The 21,038-nt window shown below is 41.6% G+C and overlaps 1 protein-coding gene across 1 annotated transcript; it reads right to left on the bottom strand.

Moving 5' to 3' along the window:
• Window positions 1-1,286: 1,286 nt before the first annotated feature.
• On the bottom strand, window positions 1,287-21,010 carry hpgd (15-hydroxyprostaglandin dehydrogenase). Its single transcript, XM_037114240.1, has 7 exons — window positions 20,764-21,010; window positions 19,829-19,952; window positions 17,012-17,118; window positions 13,485-13,581; window positions 2,720-2,796; window positions 2,457-2,620; window positions 1,287-1,905 (listed from the first exon to the last, which is right to left on the bottom strand). Exons 1-7 carry the CDS (start codon window positions 20,854-20,856, stop codon window positions 1,782-1,784), a joined length of 786 nt encoding a protein of 261 aa, XP_036970135.1. The 5' UTR covers window positions 20,857-21,010; the 3' UTR covers window positions 1,287-1,781.
• Window positions 21,011-21,038: the final 28 nt, after the last annotated feature.

Genomic DNA, 21,038 nt, shown 5'->3' with positions numbered 1-21,038 from the left:
CGCGCAGAGGAGGTCGGCCTATGATAATGACTCCTTTCGTTACGTAATGAAAGGAGCAGATTCTGAACAGCCTGTAGGAGTGCCATGTTATCAGTGGGTGGGCTGCAGAGACCATGCAGGAATCGCTTGTTTTCCTCATTCTGGGAGTTGGCAGGCTCAGGGAGGACCAGCTTATATAGAGACCAGAGAAAACATGTTTTTTTATGATATGGGACCTTTAAACCTGGCTGTGGCAGACTATACAGAACAGATGTTGTCAACAATTTGCATGTATGTTGATACTGAAATAATGATTTGATTTGCTAGGCTGCATGAAGAAAGGGTATTTGTTATCTGTTATGTTTAACTGTGGACACAGATCTAACCCACTTGGAAAGACTCATGGACACACAAAATCATCACATGGATCCTGTGTTTTTAAATGTACTTGGCTTAACCTAAGCATTGAGAAATTATACATAAATCTCATATCTACCATACAATTAGATTTTTCCTTTATTTTTATTTTTTTTCACAAATCATATAAGCAAGCTGTTCAATAATAATTGTTACAGTTAATATGAAAACACTGTTCAATGAAAGCAGCTGGGTAATAAATTCATTTCTTGACTGGCAGTGGAAACACTGGACTTTTTAAAATAAATTTGCTAATAACTATGATCATCATTACCTAGTGCTGGGCGGTATACCGATTCACACCGAATACCAGTGTAGATTTTTGTTATGATATGAATTTTTTAATATACTGCCGTACTGGTGTATTTGATTACACATCGTTTGGAATGCTACGCTGCACCGCGCGACACTGTTTCAGACTGGATGCTTTTCAATGGTGCGACTGTGAGGCGTGGTGAGGGTAAACAGTAGTGTTCTGGTGTTACGTTACGGTGAAGACAGCTAGGATAGATATTGCAGTTCCTAACTCTGCAGCTGTCAGCTTCTTATTGTAGCGAGCAAGCTACTAACGGTTGCTACTTTCAAATTAAACCCCCCCCCCCGTAAGGAAACCAGTTCTAAACTCCAATTGGGTGCAATGTAAAGCTCTTATTTTGAAGACAAATTCGACCTGCTTCCTGTTAGCGGTCTGTTGCTTGAGGCAGCTAACGCGAGCCGCTCCGCTGCACGCTTCCTTTAATAGCGGGGGTTTAACATCAGTGTGTGTTTGACTGAGGAGGTGAGAATATGGGCCATGGGTCTATAATTAAGTACATCTGTCAAATGTTGCCACATTTCTTCCCATGCATATGTTGTACGTAACTGTTCACGCCCAACTTCCTGCTTCACGTCACATGTTTATGCCTACCCCAGTGGAGGCTTTTTGGGAAAGAAGGAATATTAAACCTCCCCTTTAAATAGACAGGGCGGCAGAGTGCAGCCTTTTCTATCTAGAAGGGGCAAGTAATTCCTCTCTCAGCCAGTAGAAAATGTTGTGAACACCCGATAATACATGACAGAAAAATACCGTCATATACCGTGAAACTGTTAGAATTTTGAAAAATACCGTGTTATCCATTTTTGGTCATATCGCCCAGCACTATCATTATCATATTATTAAGATAATTGTTAAAATCAGGCAGTGTGTGTAATTATTAGTTGGGTTGCATTCATTTGAGACAGGTGTAAATAAATGATGAGGCATTGTATAGGTCAGTTTGTTCCATCTGGACAATGCTCTGACTATGTTCCGATATGAAATGCAGCGTTGTGAACCAGTTTCTGCTGCAGTCACACAGGTTTAAGTGCTGCATTGTTCTCCACAGCAAAATCCAGTATGTCAAGGCTCAAGCCGACATGGGTTCATAGGTGTGGAAGTGGATTCCCTTGGAGCAGGTGATTTTCATCACAGCTCCATTCAGAGTGGTGTCCACGATTAATCTCATCATACCCTCCGCTATCAGCGACGGCCTGAAATAAACACAGGGGGCATCAAATGAAATACAGACAGCCTTGTTGTCCTTCATTTCACTTGTAATGAGAATACGTACACATTCACCATGGACCCTAACACACCCACTACATGCCTGTTAAGACACAAACCCAGACACATACACATGCATGTTATTGTATTGAATTTTTAGGTTGGGAGTCTGCACAGGAAATACACCACTAATTACTTTGGTAGTGTGTGTGTGTGTGTGTGTGTGTTTTTGTCTGGGTTTGTTGTTTCTATATTTGTGGGAGCCCACTCACACTGTGTCCTTCAGATTTGTGCAGCCTAAATGCTGGATCCCCTGAATCATTCAATTTCAGGGTGACACTTGGGTTAAGGTTAGGTTGGGAATTGTATTTCCTCATTATGGTTAGGGTTAGAGTAAGTCTACAAGAAATTAATGTAAGTATATCTCATGTCTAGTGTGTGTGTGTGATGAGGAAGTCATCTGACCATCTGAATATGCCCTCCACAATGATGAATTCATACCATGTGAAAAGAGTAGCATTTTTGGGAGTTAACTCACTGTAAAACTCCAAACTTTGTCATGCTGCGTCTGAAGTCGTCCTTGAACTTGACAAACTTTCCCATGTTGTCCTCGTGTTCCACTGAGTGTAGCAGAGGGGTGTCGACGAAGGCCGGGCACAGGACGTTGATGCGGACGCCGTAGTCGCCCTGAGAGGATGCGTCCTGTAAGAACAGGTGAGCTGCTGAGTTTTGAGTTGCTTGGAATACATCCCATTCCACAAAAGTTGAAGATGACATGAACATGATGTGAGTGTGTCTTACCGCTATAGCTCTCGTGAAGCCAATGACTCCATGTTTAGTTGCAGTGTAGACAGGCTGATGAGGAGAATGTAAGAAGGCTGATTGTAAAGAACAAAGGGAGACAAGAGAACAAACATGTTACCAGCAGCAACACAGAGCAAAGACCAGTCCATAACCCTGCACAGTTCCACTTGGTGTCACAGATGCAGCCTTCACTACAAGCTTCACTACATTACAGTGAGTTCCTAAGATGCAGGCTGTATAAAGAGAGTAACTGGGAGTTTATTTCTTTCTCATGACAAACATGGCTTAATGAAGAGAAACAAAGTGTAAAATTGTGTTGCTATATTTATTTTGATTAAAATAAGTGTTAAATAGCTCTGTATTACAACAGAAGCTGTCAGAGGTCGACGACATAAAAAAGTCGCTCGACTTCTTATCTGAAGAAGTTTCCGCTGTCAGGCTGCAGCAGAAGGGCATCTTGACGCTGGTGGAGGAGGTGAAAGCACTTCGCATTCAGAATGAGGAGAATGATAGGAAAATCGTCTTCCTTGAGAACAGAGTTGCCGACTTGGAGCAATACACCAGTATGAACGACATCATCATCACTGGACTCGATATAAAATCCCGGTCATACGCTTGTGCGGTGGCCACCACCAACGGGGAAGAGTCCGAGGACCTGGATGTTCGCTCCACGGAACAACAGGTGGCCGCATTTTTGCAGACCAGAGGCATAGAGCTGGACTGTGACTGGAAACTAAAACATGCTGATCATCCTTGGATCACAAAGGGTTTGCAGAATGCCTGCAAAAAGAAAAATACACTGTACAGAGAATGTATGAGACAGAGAACCAAGGACGAAGAAAATAGATATAAAAAGTATAAGAACAAGTTAACTAATATTATAAGAATAGCTAGGAAAGAATACTATAGCAAACTATTAGATAATACCAAGAAGCATGAAGCACAAGAAGAGGTCGAAATTTGATGAGTTTTGACGAGGATTTGAAGATTTTCCCATTAACTTTCCATTCACTCTAATTAGACTGCGACCAGAGCGCCACCTATTGGCTGATTTGCACCAAATTTTACACAAAGCCTCATCGGGCCATACTGCACAATTCTGAACATTTATGTGATAATCAGAGAGTAATTTGTAAAGAAAACTTTTTGTCAGGAGGGTCCACAGATGCTACATGCACAGTTTGGTGCAAAGTGGTCAAATTGTCTAGGAGGAGTTTTGTAGGTTTGTCATTTGTTGTGATTTTGCGAATGGAAAGTTAGAAACAACCCAATACCAAGTAGTATCGAAACTGCGCATGTCAAACGATACGTCCAGTCGATTCTTTTGTTCCCAGATAAAGAAAAAAGTGACTCTATGGTTTTGCTCGCAGCCAATCACCGCAAGCGTTCTTTGATTTAATGCACTGTGTGATTGGTCCAAGGACAACAATAGTTTGGCGGGTGAGAGAGAAGGGCGGTGAAGCTGCGGTGGAGTTTTCAGCTCTCAGCACTAAAGCTTTCCAAAAAAAAAAAAAAAAGCCACCTAAACGGTCAAGAGTATGGCTCTTCTATGAGCCTGTGGGGCCGGGGATTAATGCCTGCAAAAAATGCGGCATGCATATTTTTGGGAAATCCGGGAGCAGCAGCAACATGATCAAACATCTGATAATACATGGAGAGAACTTCAGAGTGGAGAGCTGCATGGTGTTTAGCAAGAAGCCGGCTTCAACGCCAGCGTTGTCATCTCAGGACGACACAGAGCAACCGTCGATAACTCCAGGTAATATATTTTGGTTACTAGGTTAACAGTAATCGTCTTTTGTGTTTTAAAACATTTATTGTGAAGTAAATCGTTTTGGGCATGTTAGGTATGTGTGCTAATGCTAACCATAGCTTGCTCGCTAATTTTACCTAACGTTAATTAGCAAATTAGCAGTGGCACCCTACGCAGTCACATCAGTGCTTTGTTCAGTGGTTAACTTACTGGTAGTTTTAGCTTCTGCGGCAGCTTACTTACTTACATGTAAGCTTTCCATAATACTTACCATTCATTACTTACTCATCTCTTAATCAGACAAACCCAAGCACTTTTAATTAAGATAATCAGTACTTGAGTGCTTTCCTCTGGTTTTGTCTCACTTGTTTTTTGTTTTTCTCTCAATTTTTACCTTGATACTTATCTTTATAGATTGCTGTGACTATGAGCCACTCCATGTGTAACTCTGCACTGGGGGAGCTGTTTGCAGAGGAGGACCTGGCCCTTAAAACCAACCAGGCAGCGCCATTACTTGACCTGTCAGAGAGGGCACGGAAGGAGCTTGAACTCTACAGAGCTCTACCTCCAGAGCTGACCTCCACCAATCCTGCTGAGTGGTGGTGGGAGAGGAGAGGGACATTCCCTGTCTTGTTTAATCTGGCCTCTAATTACACATGTCCAGGCATCCTCCACTCCAGCCGAACAGATTTTTTCAACAGCTGGTGACACAATCAGCCAGGAAAGGGCTTGCCTTTCGCCAGAGAAGGCAGGCATGCTAATATTTAAAAAAAAAAAAGTTATTTAATGAGGACTGACTGATGAGCCAGTGTTGTTCAGTGTTAGTTTTGGTTGTGATATTGACACAGACCAAAATACTTCATTGTACAGGTTTGTACAGCTGTTAATGAATATTTGAGCACTTTTGCTTGGCACGGTTTAACATAAGCTGATAGGCTCCCATTGTAGTTGGGAGGGCAAGGTGAGGAGCAGTGAGTCGCATGTGAGAGTTGTCGGTCCAATGCATGGGAAATTTACCTTTCGCAAACTCCCCGACGGCACCACTGATAAATGTAGAGTGATATGCCTTCTTTGTAAAAAGGAGTTTGCTTACCACCGAAGCAGCTAAAGTTTAGCCTACCACATCAACGCAAAGCACCCAGTTGCGAGTGCAGCCAGAGCCAAGGTTAGCAGCAAAAACGTTGGCAATTTAGCAAGCCATAGCAAAGGTCTTTGCCAAACTAAACTCAAGGAGAGAAGCCTGCGACCGACAGGCTGACGAATGTTCTTGCCAAGTGGATAGCGATGAACTGCAGGCCGATAAACATAGTGGAAGATGAGGGGTTAACAGAGGTGTTGCAAACTGCATCCAATGACCCGATATACAAGCCACCGTGCAGGACCACAGTGATGACCGAAATCAGCAAGATGTATGACAGTGAAAAGAAAAACAAACTTGAGATTTTGGTTGAGGATTCGCCCAACTTTGTTGCTATAACCAGAGATCACTGGACCTCAGCTGGCAACCACAGTTATTTGGGGGAGACCGGACACTTTATTGATGGCGAGTGGAAACTCAACTCGTTTGCACTGACCGTCATGAAGACAGAAACCAGGCACTTTTCTGATAAATGTGCCGAACAGTTCATCAAGGTGGCAAATGACTGGGGAATTGAAAACAAGATATCCACCATCGGTACAGGCAGTGCAGCAAACAGGCTGGCTGCTATGAGAGCCCTTCCATATGAGCACATCGCCTGCAATGCTCACATTCTCCAGAGGACCATCACAGTCTGCCTCGATAGCAGTGGGTTTACCAATGCACTAGCAAAGTGCTGCAAGATTGTTGGCCATTTCAAACAAAGCCCTGCAAGTACTACAGAACTTTACCAACAACAAGTTGTACTTGGAAAAAAGAGCAAGCAACTTATACAAGATGGACCGACCAGGTGGAATTCGACACTTGCAATGGTCTCATGCTTCCTATGCAACCGAGAAGCTGTCCAGGCTATGTTGGACCAACAGAACAACCACAGATTGGTCATGCCAACCGAAGCTGAGTGGGTGAGACTGCAGAGGCTGGAAGTCCTTCTTGAACCATGCAGATATGCCCAAATAAACACCTCTCCATTTTAATGAAGTAAACTACTGTCACGTATGTAATCAGAAAATGAATGAACATTAGGTAGTTACTTCTAAGGACAATTCAATTGGAAATCAGTTACACTTAAATTTAAATATCCTGCTAAGTTTATTTTTCAAACTTATCCACCTCTGCAGGTACTGTATGTGACTGAGCTGCTGGGTGGTGAGGCCTATGTCTCTGGCTCTGTAGTGCTGCCTGCTTTTTGCCATCTGGACCGTGTCATGGACATCACTGATGATGATCCAGCCTACGTGGAAAAGTTCAAGAATGCTTTCCAGAGGGACCTGGCAGCACGGCGAGCTGTCCAGCACTGGATCCACGTTTCAAGGATTTGAAGTGTCTTCCAAGAGAAAAGGAGGAACAGGTAAAGACTATAAGGATAAGCTGGACTATTGAGTCCAATTTATCAAATCAAACTTTATTTATATAGCACTTTTCACACATTAGAAATGCAAAGTGCTTCACAAAATAAAATAGAATAAAATGAAAATAAAATGAAATAAAACGGCCTACTGCACTTAATATTAATAACAATCATCCACCTGACCATCTATCCGTCTACTCATTCATTCATTCATTCATTAATGCATTCATTCATTCATTCATTCATTCATTCATTCATTCATTCATTCATTCATTCATTCAGGTGTGGACCAGTCTGGAGAACATGCTCCAAGCAGCAGAGCCCAGAAGAGCAGATACTCTCCAGCCCTCCACAGAGGATGATGAACCAGCTCAGAAGAAGTGGAGGAGTGCTCTCCTGCTGGAAGAAGATGGAAGGGAATCTGGAGAGCTGCAGTGCTACAGAGCAGAGCCCAGCATCAGTATTGATGACAGTCCCCTGCAGTGGTGGTATGCTCACTCAGGAGCCTATGAAAAGCTGTCAGACCTAGCACACAATTATCTGGCCTCCCCGGCAACCTCCATACCTTGTGAGAGGCTGTTTAGCCTCGCAGGCCACATAGTGCAAAAGAAAAGGGCAGCCTTGCTCCCAGAAAATGTGACCAAGCTGGTCTGTCTCAGTGACTGGCTGAAGAAGAAGAAATAAGAAGCATGCGGTCAGCATAGCTGCTACGTCATCTGTAGCCTGCTAGAAGTGATTGCTTGATGTTATTTCAGCACTTTATTCTGTGATGATGAACAATGTTATTTTTGATGTGCTAACTTACAGCACTGTAATTGATGGGTCTGTTTTATTTATTTAATGTTATCTGAAGCGGAAGAAAAGCAAGACGTTCAGGGTTCAATACTGGTATTGCTCAGAAAAGTGTTCTTACTGTTTTTTGATGTGTTAACTTACAGCACTTTATATGGACTTGATGTTTTATTTTATTTTTATTTTCTTATTATTTGGAGATTGACAAAAGGTCGAAAGTAAAGGTTGCTGGCAGCACTTGGGACTAGTTTCTAATACAGCGGAATGTAAATGGCTAGGACTGCAAATACATGACTTTATAAAGCCACTTTTTTTTTTTATCAATCTATTGATCTGCCACAATAATGTAATGAATTTAAATGAAAATACCTCAAGTTGAGGGCTTTTCTCTGCAATTTTTAGGTGAGATTAAAAAAGAGATTAATTAGATCAATTAATTGTACCCTGTTTCCCTGAAGTACTTACTCACATACCTCCTAATGCTTTGCATTAATGATCTTTGCATCATTTCCCTTTGCAGTGCTGCTCTCCTCTCTCTCTTATATCCCTTGCATTCCATAAGAACATGCTGCACAGATTCAGGATGATCACACAATCTACATTTACCAGTAGGATGTTTACTACCAATTCTGTGTAGCATGCTATTAAGCTCTGTGTGCCCTAATTTGAGGCGGGTAGTGACCGCCTCCACCTGCTCCCGCCCACCACTCCTCCTTTCCCCAACTGTTTTTGTACACTGTAAAAGTGTCTTCCTGTCTCATTTATATCCCAATAGTCCTGCCAAACCTTTTGCAGTTGTATTTTAATGATTGTCTTTCCTTCTGCTTTCCCTAGTGGGATATTGTTCACTGTTTGTGACTAGGGTGCTTGTTTTGCGAGTATATCTGCATCCTCATGGCCCTCAACTCACAGTGTTTGGATGCCTCACTCTAATAAATCCGTGTAGAACGCTGAGTCACATTAGTTCCGCTTTTGGCGCTAGTGCGTAAAATCGTAATAATTTGATCAATTAATTTAATTTTAATTTTATCATTCAGTCAGCTAAAGGGGCGCCACATTGAGGGCCAGGGATATTTTTATAGGGGCACTGGCCCCTGTAGGCCCCCGTGTAGAACCGCCACTGTTGACAACACTCGCCAATCTTTCTGTGATGGGCCAATATCGGTCAAGAAATTGGCCAAATGCTCTTAAAGTGAAACTCTCACCAACAAGCAACTTAGGCTTTATTTGTGAATGTATATGAGTCAAACCTTCATGTAGAAGCATAATTATGATTCAGATTTACCGTAGATTTTTTTTTGGGCAAGCTAATTTTCAGTGGAGTGCATGGGCACTCTTACGCTAGCATCAAAATCGGTATTTTTAAAACAAAAAAGTGTCGATCCCCAAGTGCGACCTAACAGGTAGGTGGTCCACCATTACTCTCCTACCTGTTAAGTCGCACTTTTTGTCTGCCATGACGGCGGCGCGCCAGAGATGCAGCAGCTAATGTGAGTCGTTCAAAAACCTTCTTTTTAGTAAACTCTGTGTACGTAAACAATGTTTTCAATGCATATGTTCATGTGTAGAGACCCTAGTGATATTCTGAGCAAAGTTTCATGTTGTGTTGATCCTTCTTAGTGTTTTAAAAATAGTGATTTTGATGCTAGTGTAAGAGTGCCCCTGCACCCCATTGAAAATTAGCTTGCCCAAAAACAAAACTATGGTAAATCTTAAAAGTGCCTCTTTTGTCGTAATTATGCTTTTACACGAAGGTTTGACTCATATACATTCTTAAATAAAGCCTAGGTTGCTTTTTGGCGAGAGTTTCACCTTGAAGTCTAACATTTGTGCTTGATAACAAAGTTAAAAGGCAGAAATAAAATGAACATAAATGTCCTTTATGATCTGAACTTCTAGACATGGTTTCTTTGGCTGAAGGACTGTTGAATCAGCACTGACAAAAGCCTACCAACAGGACTATATACTAGATCAGTCTCACATGGTCCACGTCCACAGTCTAATGATGTAGGCCATTCAGAACACATGATGTGATACTGTCTACTTTAATGTAGACACGGAGACACACACACACATTCTTTCCCCCAAAACAATATGCTTGGTAAATGCTTGACCGTGTTTGGACAAGTCCGTGTTTATTATGGGAAAGGCAAGGACACACACACACACACACACACACACACACACACACACACACACACACACACACAGACAGATGTTATCAGAAGTGTGGTAAGTGAGAAATGATTACCATATGCCTGCTCTTACTGGAGGCTCTACTGTGCTAGATCTACATGATGATGTTTCTGACTACAAGAACAAAGCACATCCTTGGAATCTCACAACGACATCACACAGCTCGAAACGTATGTAAAAATACTCACATTTTAGTAATCTGCCCAAATATTGAAATTCCATTAAAAGAGCTGGAGAAGCATTGTTCTTACAAATTTAGTTGAATACTTTGTAGACTGAAGTGAAACTGAACTGACGGTAACAAAAAACAGGTTACTTTGAGACTACAGTCTTGGTGCATACAGTATGCCTGTATGCCTTGACTAATTGGAACTCTCTTCACATTGTAGTGAAGGTGGGCTGACAGTTGCAAATGTTTTTTTTTACACAGATTAAAAGGTAAACTAGGGAACACAGCGTTATAGCAGTGCTGTTGCCTTCAGTGTTATTGATGGGCTGTTTACTCTTTTGGTCAGAGAGGAGCTACTTAACAATTAACTGTTCAGAGAAAAAAATCAGGCCGCTGGATAGGAAAAACTCCATACCAATCAGTCATGGTGAGCAGGGTAGGAATATGCAAAAGATACTCACTGTACACTACCTGCCTAGCACCAAATGACAGGCAAAGCCAAATCTTGTTTCTCAGGACTTGTTGGAATTCAGTACAAAGTCAAATAGAGAGTGAATACAATGGACAGAAAGATTGAAACACAACTCCAAATGAATGCTGATGTCTTTCATGTTTGATGTTATGTTTGGTTTTCTTCCCCAGGAGATAACAGGAGCTGTCTGTCTGCCATTTAGAGCAGAAGTTTTGTTCATATAATATGTCTGAATATTTTCAGCTAATATTGCTTTAATCCTTTCAGGCAGTGATCCTTTAAGTCCTGGAAGTTGCAAGATGGGGCCTCTATGAATTGGACTTGTTTGTCCAGCACATCCCACAGATACTCAGTTGAGATCTGGGGAATTTGGAGGCCAAGTCAACACTTCAAACATGTTGTTGTGCTACTCAAAACCATTCCACTTTAACTTTAAATGGCATCGTGGAGGAACCGTAGTTCAGCCTCTCGCTGCTGCTGGCACACAGAGCACCTGTCGTGCCAACTGAGCAGCTAACTGGGTCGTCAGTCATTGTTGGCCTTTGAAGGACATAGCTGTCCACCTCATCCTCGTCTGTTTCTGTCTCTCCGAATATATTTTCCCACAGCTGCTGACGTTGACGCAGCACCTGTCTCCTGGCTCGCGTCATGTGGGCCCTCCTTACTTTTCACCACACGTGAACAGCGATGATTCACAACAAACAATATATAATTTACAACCTGCAAGAAATGTGTTTTATGAAATGTGTTTTATAAAGGAGGAAGCCCGAGGCCTGACCCAACCCGGCTCATTTGCGTATTTTTTCGGCCCGAACCCAGCCCGAACCTGCGGGTCCAGTCAGGTTTATCGGGCCGGCCTGACCCGTTGAGAACTCCACATCAGGGAACACTGTTTCCATGAAAGGGTGTACATGGTCTGCAGCAATGCTTAGGTAGGTGGTGGTATGTGTCCACATGGATAGCACGACCCAAGGTGTCCAAGCAGAACATTGCCCAAATCATCACACTGCCTCTACCGGCTTGCCCTCCTCACATAGTGCATCCTGGTGTCATGTGTTCCCCAGGTAAATGACGCACAAGCACCCGGCTGCCCACGTGATGTAAAAGAAAACGTGATTGATCAGACCAGGCCACCTTCTTCCATTGCTCCGTGGTCCAGTTCTGATGCTCATGTGCCCATTGTTGGTGCTTTTGGCGGTGGACAGGGGTCAGCATGGACACCCTGACTGGTGTGAGGCTCTGCAGCTCCATACACAACAAACTGTGATACACTGTGTCTTCTGACACCTTTGTATCAGAACCAACATTAACTTCTTCAGCAATTTGAGCAACAGTAGCTCATCTGTTGGATCAGACCATGCTGGCCAGCCACTCACAACGTGCATGAATGAGCCTTGGCCGCCTATGACCCTGTGGTGGTTCACCACTGTTCCTTCCTTTCACCTCTTTTGATAGATACTGACCACTGCAGACCAGAACTCCCCACTAGAGCTGCAGTTCTGCAGGTGCTCCGACCCAGTTGTCCATCACAATTTTGTCATTTTCAAACTCACTCAAATCCTTATGCTTGCCCATTTTTAATGCTTCTAACACATCAACTTTGAGGACAACATATAATATGTTAATAATATATTCCACCCAGTAACAGGTGCCATGATGAAGATATAGAGTTTAGAAAAATGATTACAGTTTTCACTGACGTGGTGTAGGAAGTATTGGCCCATCAGGACAACATAAAACCATAAAAGAGCAGTAAAATGTGTGTGTGTGTGTGTGTGTGTGTGTGTGTGTGTGTGTGTGTGTGTGTGTGTGTGTGTGTGTTTGTGGGTATGTAGAGCACAAAACACAAATGAAGAGAAAGTTTTAGAGGAGTGTGAGATTTTCCATGATGGAGACGGAGGTGCAGAATGATCCAGATCCAGTAGTTTCAGCTCTAGTGGATGTCTGCCAACCTGTCATGATTGTTTTTTGTCTTGTGTGTCCCACATTACACACACTGAAGGAAGAAGGGAACTGTTTTCATAAGTTTGGCTTCCAGGGACTTGGAGAAATTCATCATCTCTGACATTTTGACATAAATAAATCTGGGTTTCTTTCCTTGAGAAAGGAGAATGTAAGGGGAGTCTCAAGCTGCGTACTTCCAGAAGTGTCACTAACATTTCTGTGTCACTGCAGACATGTTTATCTTACAAAAGTTTTGCACAGATGAAATAAGGCAAAAGCTGATGTTTGACTCATACTGAGTGAATACTTAGCTGAAAGGAGTATCCCGCACAGATAGTGTACTTTTACTTAAGAGTATCATCCAAGATACGTCAATATTTGCCCTAACGATGAAGGAAGTCCCTCACTGGATAGCTTGGAAGTATTTCTTAAATTATTTCAAATAATTTAAGAAATTTAAATTAGTAATGTATGTGAAAAACACATACATTACATTTACAATGTAAATGGTAGCATGCTTCAACCAGGTGTTATTGTCTCTGGATCAGGCTGTGATTGGTGCTGTTCCCAGAGTTCTGTGCTTTTATAAACTTTGACTGCTGCATGGCACAAAATGTCTGAGTGTACAAGTTTACTTCAAGACAAAAGCTTTCAAGACAAAACATTGTTATGAGTTTTGTTTGGTTTGTACTTAGCATGTAATGTAGAATACATCTGACAGAGTGTTACAGTAACCTTGGGTTTGTATTCATGACACTCAGAAACTGTGGGGGGCACCAAATCACACAAAATGTGAATTCATACATAATGTTGCTTCATGTTTATATAATCAGTCTGATCAATGTACAATCTGTGTAGAAGTACCAAGGCTGATCTTTCTAACAAATTTGTGATAAAAAAAAATATTGTTTGATGAATGAATATGTGCATATGCATGTATGTGTTACCTGCCATCGAGGATACATTGATAATGGTGCCTCCTTCCTTGCCGTACTCTTTACTCATGTGTTCTAGTGCCAAGTAGGTCCCTTTAATTACAGAGGTCTATAAAGAAAAAGAGAGAAACTGGTCACAGTGGTAATCTTCACACCAGCCAATTGCGGCAGGATGTGAAACTGAAAGGAAAGAATGTGTGACCGTACTGATAAATGAGGTGTTTATAGTTGTGAACATCTGTCCTCACTTCTGTCACTTCTCACAAAGATCAGCATATTTGGCTTTGACTTTTCCATCAAATATCTGCTATGTCAAGATGAAAAGCAGCAGCTGTAATTATGATTTCTTCCTGTCTTTTTTTCCAATTCAAGCAAATGACGATACGTATTTTATGACATGATTATTTCAGACCACATAAATCTAGATCCAGTACAACAATGCTACTGTTCAGTGGTGGAAGATACTGACTGTGAATCTTATACCATTAGATTTTGGACTACTTAAGTGCCCAGATGTACTCACTACATCTGTCCACTGATCTTTAGATTCTGATATTTATTGTGGCGAGGTTCAAATTTTGGGACATTGGTGGTTGTACAGGAATGGATAGGGGGTTGAAGGATGATGAATCACCCTGTGGGGATCATGAATACAAATCATATAAGTTTGGCCAGTTGGTGTGATATTCTGCTTGGAACAACTGGAATGACTTTGACTCCTGTTTTCTAATGTTTTGTTGCTGCTGTCACTAGCTGGAATCGATAGATATTCTTGTTTTGTGAGAAGAATATAGGGACTATGACTTGCATTTTCTTGCATGTATAAGCCTGCCTGGAGATGGGGTGTAACGCTCCGAGAGACCTGAGCTGGGGTCTTTTAGGGACAGTGGGGCCTCCAGTCTGACAGCAGCCTCATTATACATTATCAGCAGAAGTAGCAGTTGTCAACCAACACTCACCCACCCTCCATGTCTTTGCTTGTTTTTGATTTGTTGGCATCAGGCACTGCCAAGATGTCAAGTACCAACCACTGTGAGCTTTATTCTAGTTCTTCAGAAACCTGTAGGTGACATCTTAGTGTCTCTGTGCATAATAAATATGTGATTGCCAGTTGTTTGTCTGTGTCTGTGATGCAGTATTTAAAGCTGAGCACTGTCAGCAGAATAGTCATAAGAGAAGATTCAACACCTGCCCAAGAGAAAACACCTGTCACAACTTCAGCCAGACTTTAGTTTTTCATCTGTCTGTTTCCTGTTTTCTCCTCACTAACTCTCATGTCATTTCAGACCCTGCCTCTCCCCCCTGCTCTGCATTACCCGTTGGTTTGATCCACCTGATCTGCTCCACCCCCATACTCACCTGCTCCTCATCAGCTAATCAGCCCCCTCAGTATTTATACTGAGCCTGTTCCCTCAGTTCTTTGCCAGATTGTCTAGCGTGTTTACCTAGCTCTCCAGCGTTCTGTATTTTCTGAATCTGATCCTGCCTGCTTGTGATTTGACCTGCCTTTGGACTTTGGACTCTCCCTCTTGCCTGCTCCCTCTGGATTTGTTTGCCCTGCTGACTGCCTACCTGGTTTGACCCTCGCCTGTAATTAAAGATATTCTTTTGTTACTGAACTGTTTCTTTTGTGTCGTGTTATTGGGTTCCCGCCTGCCATTTTGTGAAGCCTGACAACACCGAGCTACAGATAAATCAGTCAGTAACACCAGTACCTAATTGTCAGATTAACTAGAGAGCTGTATGTTTTCCATTATGTAATGGGACACTGGGCCTGTTGTTGTCATGGTCTGAGATACTGCCTGGGTCACTGGCATCCATTGTAATATCTTCCTTCCTCAGGTTTCTACCGATTGGCCTGTGTTTCAAATATAGGTCGAAGAGAGACACAGGGACTAGCTGCTCCATCAAGCTTTCATCAAGCAAAACAAAAAGTACAGTCAGTTTGCTGACATACATGAATTCAAATTATTTTAAATAAGATGGTAATGATCCATCTCAAGCTAACATTTCAGTGCCATAGTGACACAAAGTGATTTTGTCCCTGATAACATGAGTACTGCAAACTTTGAATATAGTAAAGTTGGCTAATGTCACTGTGGACAGCACAACTGTTATGAAAACAGTCAGCTTTTTTTTCCCCTTTTATCAACAGTACAGCCAGTAGCCAGCCAGAGATTAGCCTCTCCTGATGCCCTCCATTTCCTGTTTTAATCATGTCTGTCATCACTAGTGGAGGTCTCAGATAATAGAATGTGTTGATTTGGATTCTGAGCATGTACAGTACATACATACACCGGCCCACAGTGAGTCCTACATCTACCATTTCTCTCTAACCCGCTTCAGGCAGTGGTGATCATGGCCCTGTGTGTGATTCTGCTACTGCAGTTCTTATTAACTGTGTTGTCAGAGGTGACTCTGGCAAAGCAAGGGAGAATTAAATTTCATTATTCAGATTAAGTTTAACACTTAGCCCTATTTTCAGGTCTTACTAAGTACTGAGTACTTAGGTGTGCTGTTACCTGTGATCACATCTGGATCACATTCCAACTTAAGTGTTTTGACTGCCTGTCTGCTCAGAGCTTTCAACCATCCATAGCATTCTGTATCATGTCGACTCATAGAGGTAACCTGCTCTTTCTCAGCACAGTTCTACAAAAGTGTGGAAGCTGAAAGTTGTGAATGAATCAATGGTAATGAACAAATACACTCTTTCTGTCATTTCTATGCCAGAGCGTATGAGTGCATTTTGCAAGGTTTTACACTGGTTTCCTCCAAGTGCTCCATATCCTCTGACTACCACAAACACGTCAATCACATTAGTAATTGTTAAATCAGTTAGATTGAGTACAGGTAATTCATGGATGAACGTTCAATATTCAGTTCCACATAATTCCTCAATTACAGGTCCACAATATTTTATTTTTTTAACATGTAGGGATCTACGGAAGCCAAAAACGGCGATGGCCATGATTTTTCTTATTTTTTATGCATTGTTATATCATGATAAGGACTTATTATCTGGTTATCTCTATATAACAAAGATTGTTTTCTTGTGATAACAAATTAATTGATAATGTGTTCATCTTGATTTCAACCTACAAGATTTGCCACGAACGGCTTCCGTAGCTGGCTGTAGCTGCAGCATAAGTTAAACTTCACGTTAGTTTGTTTACTTGACTGTGTTTTTTTAGGGGCCACCAGTCAGCAGATGAGAGGCTGACAAACTCAGTTTCAGTAAATTGCACCACAGATAAGACACCATCATCGTTCACTCTAATCTAACTCGTCCATTTACTTGTTTACTACAAGTAGGATTAGCCACTGATTTTTTTATCAAATACAAATAAATACAATTATAGCTATGAATTTTAATAATGTAAGTAATTGTTAATTTCGTTTGCAAAATGAAAACATTTGTTTGCCTGCCAGACAGGCACATGCTGGTGTTCAGGTGACAGATGAGACAGAAAGATGATGCTGGCAGATATGTGATTGTTTTGGGCTGTATTAATAAAACTGGCATTACATCAGCCTACCAGGTTGACTTGTATGGTCTTCTCCCAATTCTTTTCATTGTTGATGCCAGCGTTGTTGATAACGATGTCCAGACGACCAAACTTGTCCACTGTTCTCTGGAATGCATCTGTTGCACAGAAACAAAAAGCTGTCAGCGAAGACATCAGCCAAGGATCTTAAACAGTGTGAGCTAAATGACACTTCCTGATAATCCACAGCAGAATTAAAACCTACTTTTCAACAGTTTTATATTTATTGTGACAGTATGATGATCACTGTTGACAGAGGGGCACAGGCAGACATAGTGTACACCATCACAGACTCATTACCAACACAGACGTTATTTACTCAAAAACCATATACTGTGTCTGCTGAGCTACTCCATCTACTTCAGCCACAGCTGATATTCCAAACCATCCACTCCTACATGATGTTTAGGTCTGTGAAGATAGGGTAAATAGTCTCTATAACCCTGCTATGGACGTGATGAGAACGCATCTCTAGATCACAATTTATTCAAATTATACTTATCCATCTGTACACTTCTTAAGTAAAAGTGGTTATCAGTAACATCTACAATATATTCTCAAAATTTCTGCATATTTGTATGTTTCTTAGAATTTTACAAATTTCAATGAACATTTCATTGTGTATATTTGGAAAAAGAAAATCTGACTGTGCATGGTGTGATTCAGTAGAAATGTGCTCACAAGCTGAAATTGCCCCTTTTTGTTGTGGCTGTCTTTGGTTTTAGTGAGTTGGTTTTAACTGAAGTTAGCAAGTAGCTCACTTAGCCATGTAGCAAAGTGGCCCTATTTGCTCATAGGAGTCTGCTCACAGTGCAACCTTGGATGAAAGGGTAGGAGTCACTGCCACAGCCCAGTCACCTCCCAGTGAACCCATCTGGACAGCAGACTGGGACTGAACACAGCCTCTGAGAGTGGCGGAGGCGAGTTTGAAGACAGGGATACAGTATGGAGGTGATTTACAGCAGCTCTGACCAGGACTATGACTCCAGGGATGAGAAGATATGGAAGGTGGAGACATGAGGCATAAAGCGGCAGAGAGAGAGGGCCAGACATCAGGAGCTTGTCAAAACAGTATGTAGAGCTAGAATACTTTCACATCTTACTCTGTGAACTGAGGATTTATTTGGACCAAACCAGAGGTGATTGTGGAAAGACAAACCAAGACTGTTCTGGTGACTCTGATTGAGTTCCTGTCCAGACTGAATGAAATGAGTTTTACGATGAGTTAATGAGGCGTTTATGCTCCTCTTAGTTCAGTAAGAGAAAGAGGGTTGAATTCAGACTGTACACTTGTATTTTTCTGTTAAGTAAAATAAATGCAAAAATGTTTCCTTTCTTGACATTTTTTATCCTTCACATTTTTTACACTCTTTAACTTCAGTAGACATCTCTGCAACGCAGCACATAGACATCAACACTATTGTTCACACGGTCGATAATGTTCGTTCATATTTTGAATAATGTAAATTTAAAGTGAAATTAATCTTACTGATAAATATGTGATTCCATTGTTCTTTTAACAATAAGGAGGATTAAATTCACTGCAAGGTTAAACCCCTCCTGGTTTGTTTCCTTGTGTATGTGGCCAGACTGACTTAGGACATGCCAGCTGAATATCCTCAGACAGACAAAGCATAACACGAATATTTGGGACACACATCTAGACAATGAGCCACGGGCAAGTTGTTTATCTTCTCACTGAGCAGACAGATGGGCTGGATACAGCTGAAGGGAGAAACCTGAGGTGATAAAACCTGCATGTGTCGTCACCTGCCGCATTCCATGCTTGGACACCCCACAATTAGAAACAAACAGACATGCCTTCAACACACTCATCTGCACATACACACAGTTGCAAAAATGTACCGAGGAGACAATTAATCTCTTCTAAACACACACACGCACACACTTCCTTCTTTGACATAGACTACATAGACTTACATTTATTCCAGGAGATAAGAACCACTTCCCTAATTTATCTCAAACTAACCCCACCCATAAAACTGAACCCTCACCTTTACCACTGACCCTAATATCAGCCTCTTCCTAACTGCTGACATGGCTCTGTGCAGGCTCAGCCTCTATGTCCATGTCAACAGTAGTACTACTATCACACAGTTAGCAGCAACAAGCAAGCAGCATTCCACAGCCGTTAGCCTGCAGGGGTTTACTTCTCAATGTCAGACAATGAAACCTTGTTCCTCTCTCACCCTCACTGAGACACACTTCACTTATGCTGACTTTAATCTGCTGCTTTTTCTGTTTCTCACCCTGACACACCCACACACGTGCAAGCACAACAGCAGTGACAGACGTGCAGAAAAGCAGAAGGTGAGTGAAGAGCATTAGTACACTCTAGCATGATATACATGTAGAGCAGTGAGCAGGCATGTTTAACTCAAAATTCAACTGAAAAGCAAGACTAGACAAGCTGAACCTTATCTGGACCACAAGTGCAGCCTGTTAGTAAGACCACAGTGACCTGAGCCTGCTGTTTGCACATCGTCCACAGGTATTCTGTTGTAGTCTGTTGGACTGTACAAGCTGTAATTTTGGAGAGCAGTAACAGTGAATCTCTCAAGGAAAAAAAGTTTCTAATGGTGGCCAAAAGTAGTTTTTAAAGTCACTTCCTCATTTATCATGATGAAGTTGAAATATAAGTCAGCAAAGTCCTTCTCATGAGCAGTCATATGCTGCAGGCTACACGAGTCATAAGTAGCGGATAGTGTGTAGCCTAGTAGCATGTCAAAGTTTTTGTATCATCTCACTCAACAAATAGTATGTGATGTAAAACAGTCCAAGTGTTACCTCTCAGTGCGTCTCCATTGGACACATCACATGAAATAAAGGTGCAGTTGCCCTCTCCAAACTCGACATCCAACTGTGCTTTGCATTCCTCACCACAGGTCTTGTTCAGGTCGACCATGGCCACCTGAGCCGCAAAAACAACTCTGTTAGAGAGCTGAACATTAATTTTTTCACAGACTGTGTCTGGTGCAAAAGAAGGAAGATCACTTTGTATAGAATAAATAGATCACTTTGAATAGAATGAAGAGCTGAGTTTCTATCATCTGACAGTGTTAGTCCTGTGGTTTGACAAGTGCGGCTGTGAACAACAGTTTGCTCAGATGAGGAACTGAAAAGCAAGACTAATGACAGGTTCATCTCACCACTCATTTCACATGTGTGAAGGAAACTGAAACCCCTCTTTCAAAAGCCTTTTTGTATTTATTTTCTTGCCTTTGAAATGCATGCATAACAACAACAACAACAACAATAATAATAATAATAATAATAATAATAATAATAATAATACATCTTATTTATAGGCACCTTTCACTGCAGTCAAGGGCTGACTGGTCACCTTACAAGGGCAAGTTAAAAACAGCTATATATCAAACATGATTGAAATCAAAGATAATACAAGTTTGCTAAATAACCAAAACATCATATAAAATTAGAGTTGACAAGAACATTAAGTAGTGTTAGTGTTGTCATCTACTGAATTAGTAAAACCTCAGCAGAAATGCAGACAGTTCCAGGTGAGAACAGGTTGTATTTGTGCAGTGGAGAGACTAGTCATAAGTGTCAAATGTAAGAGTTTTAGCTGTCCATGCACACCTCAACAAAAAAGCAAAAGTTAAAGCACTTTGAGTTAATTTGAGCATTTACAGTGTCAGAGCAATAAAATATATGTTCTAACCTTAAAGTGATGAAGCTAAAGCAGACTGGGCACTACTGACCTTTGCTGAGGTATGTAGTAGCAACTGGACCACAGCCCTCCCAATGCCCTGAGCCCCCCCGGTCACCAGAGCCACCTTCCCATTCAGAGACATGATGATCCAGCACAGCAGCAAAACCTGTTACACTTCTTCTTCCTCCTCTCTCACTCACAGTGAGTTTTCTCTGCTTTTTCTCTTCTTCTTCTTCTTCTTCTTCTTCTTCTTCTTCTTCTTCTTCTTCTTCTTCTTCCTCTTCTTCTCTCCTTTCTTTGTCCCACCGAGTTTTCTTCTCTGTC

Source organism: Acanthopagrus latus, chromosome 1, assembly GCF_904848185.1.
Source record: "Acanthopagrus latus isolate v.2019 chromosome 1, fAcaLat1.1, whole genome shotgun sequence".
In the NCBI taxonomy this organism is placed as follows: Eukaryota; Metazoa; Chordata; class Actinopteri; order Spariformes; family Sparidae; genus Acanthopagrus; species Acanthopagrus latus.
This window is presented reverse-complemented; position numbering and strand designations above follow the sequence as displayed.